This window comes from Cyprinodon variegatus, unplaced genomic scaffold, assembly GCF_000732505.1.
Source record: "Cyprinodon variegatus isolate N-32 unplaced genomic scaffold, C_variegatus-1.0 Scaffold332, whole genome shotgun sequence".
NCBI classification, from domain to species: domain Eukaryota; kingdom Metazoa; phylum Chordata; class Actinopteri; order Cyprinodontiformes; family Cyprinodontidae; genus Cyprinodon; species Cyprinodon variegatus.
The window spans coordinates 237,113-239,050 of NW_015150785.1; the positions used below are offsets into that span (position 1 = coordinate 237,113).

General features: G+C 33.5%; 1 protein-coding gene across 3 annotated transcripts in view; it reads left to right on the top strand.

Moving 5' to 3' along the window:
* The window catches only part of stac (SH3 and cysteine rich domain), a 79,075-nt gene that overhangs the window by 47,087 nt on the left and 30,050 nt on the right, over nt 1–1,938 (top strand). For all 3 annotated transcript variants that reach the window (XR_001481525.1, XM_015385166.1, XM_015385167.1), the window contains 2 exons: nt 808–889; nt 1,042–1,109. Coding sequence is in view for 2 of the 3 variants with exons in the window: in XM_015385166.1 (XP_015240652.1) it covers nt 808–889; nt 1,042–1,109 (150 nt within the window). In the remaining variant the exon portion in view is untranslated. The remainder of the gene's footprint in view (nt 1–807; nt 890–1,041; nt 1,110–1,938) is intronic.

Here is a 1,938-nt window from a genome sequence, read left to right on the forward strand (position 1 = left end):
AAGCGAAGAGGGGGATAGAGAATGTGAGAAATTAAAAAATAAGGAAATACTTAATGAATAAGGGAAATTGGAAAATGGGAAAATTAAAAATTTTTCAAACAAGTGGTTAATTAAAAAATAGATAAAAGAAAAATTGGTAAATAAAAAAGGGATATATGAGAAATTGATTAATGAAACCAGGAAATAGGAAATCGGGTTAATGGAAAAAGGAAATTGAAAAATGGTTAAATTAAAAAATAGATTAATGAAAAATGTTTAAATAAATAAAGGGATAAATGAAAAATGGGTAAATGAAAAATAGATAAAACAAAAATTGAGAAATAGATAATCTGAAAAATAAATAAATAGAAAAATTGGCTTAATGAAAAAGGGAAATTGAAAAGTGGTTAAATGAAAATTAGATTAATGAAAAATGTGTAAATGGATAAAGGGATAAATGACAAATAGATAAATGAAAAATAGAAATTGGGAAATTGATAATATGAAAAATAAATAAATTAAAAATTGGTTTAATGAAAAAGCTAAATTATTTATTTAACAAATTTTTTATTTAATTTCACTCATTTTCTTCATTTTTTGATTTATTTTACTCATTTTTTATTTATTTCACCCATTTATTTATTTATTTAATTTTGGCTGAAATGGCTCTCCATAGACTTGAGCTTAAAAATTTAAAGGAAATGAGAATAAAGAGAGCAGAAAACCTCTAATATCTGAAATTTATGTGCAAGTAACTGTTTAAATATATAACAAAGAATTGTTATTGATCTTTTCCTAATAAACGTTTGCACTGATTTATTGTTTTAGACCAGTGATTTGGATAATGTTCCAGAGGAGGTTGTGGCTCACAGCAGTAGGCAAGAGCTGTCGAGAAAACACAGCGATGATGGTGAGTATCTCTTCCAGAAACCCGTCCATTTCACCATAACACGCATTTCTTCATCCATCAATTCTTAGAAAAGACTTCTTCCAGATTTCAACTCTGCTGAGAGTTCAAATTTCTGCTGTGAGCCATTTTTTCTTTCTTGTTTGTTTTCTTAGTGTTTGCAGTGATTCAGAACGGAGCGGAGTGTTTATACCTGCCAGAGAGCAAAGCAGATGACTTGTCGGTGAGAAACTCTCCTCCAAATGTTTCTGCATCGCACTGAAAATGCATGACTTTCCTTTTGAACATTTAGCAAAGTCCTCAGCATGTTGAAGTCTCAGCATTTCTCTTACATTTTTCCCAGGTTTTCCCAGTGTTTTGCATTCTGTGACACTACTCTTCGTTTCTCTGAAAACCTCTTAGAAACGTCTCCATTTATTGACCAGTGCTTGAACTCTGCATAGTTTGTATGAGAATTTATACTCTACCATTAACCCCCCCCCCACAATGCCTTGGAAAAACTCAGTTTTCATCCTTCTTCAGCAAACTCTGACGTGACCCTGTGCGAGTACAGTCAAGCCTTGACCTTAAACTTTCGATCTGCTGCCATTGTCTATGCTGCAGTTGTGCTGCCATACTGTGCTGATGATGCACATTTCAAGCTGCAGAAAGAAAAAGGTTAAGCCTCTATGAACCACCTCCTGTAGCTCAGCAATGAATATTTCATGGTCTGCTTTCATTAGCGTTCCTTCGTCCTCTCTATCCTCTCCTTCATGGTGAAAATTCTAGAAAGGACGGTTTTAGTTTCGTAAGCCTGGATGATTTGGGCGACCCCCAAATTTTAGCCAGATAGAGTGCATGACAACACATTTACATGTCACAAACTTCAATGTTTTGTTAAATTGACAACCTTATGCTGCAAGTTCTTTTGGGTATATTTATTGGGCTTTGTTATCGTGACACTGAAGCCTTTCTATTGTCTTTACAGAATATATTGGCTATATTTAGGCCCGGGCTTTAACTAGGACATAGGGCCGGATTTATCAAGATCCAATTTTGCGTGCAGTAATTTG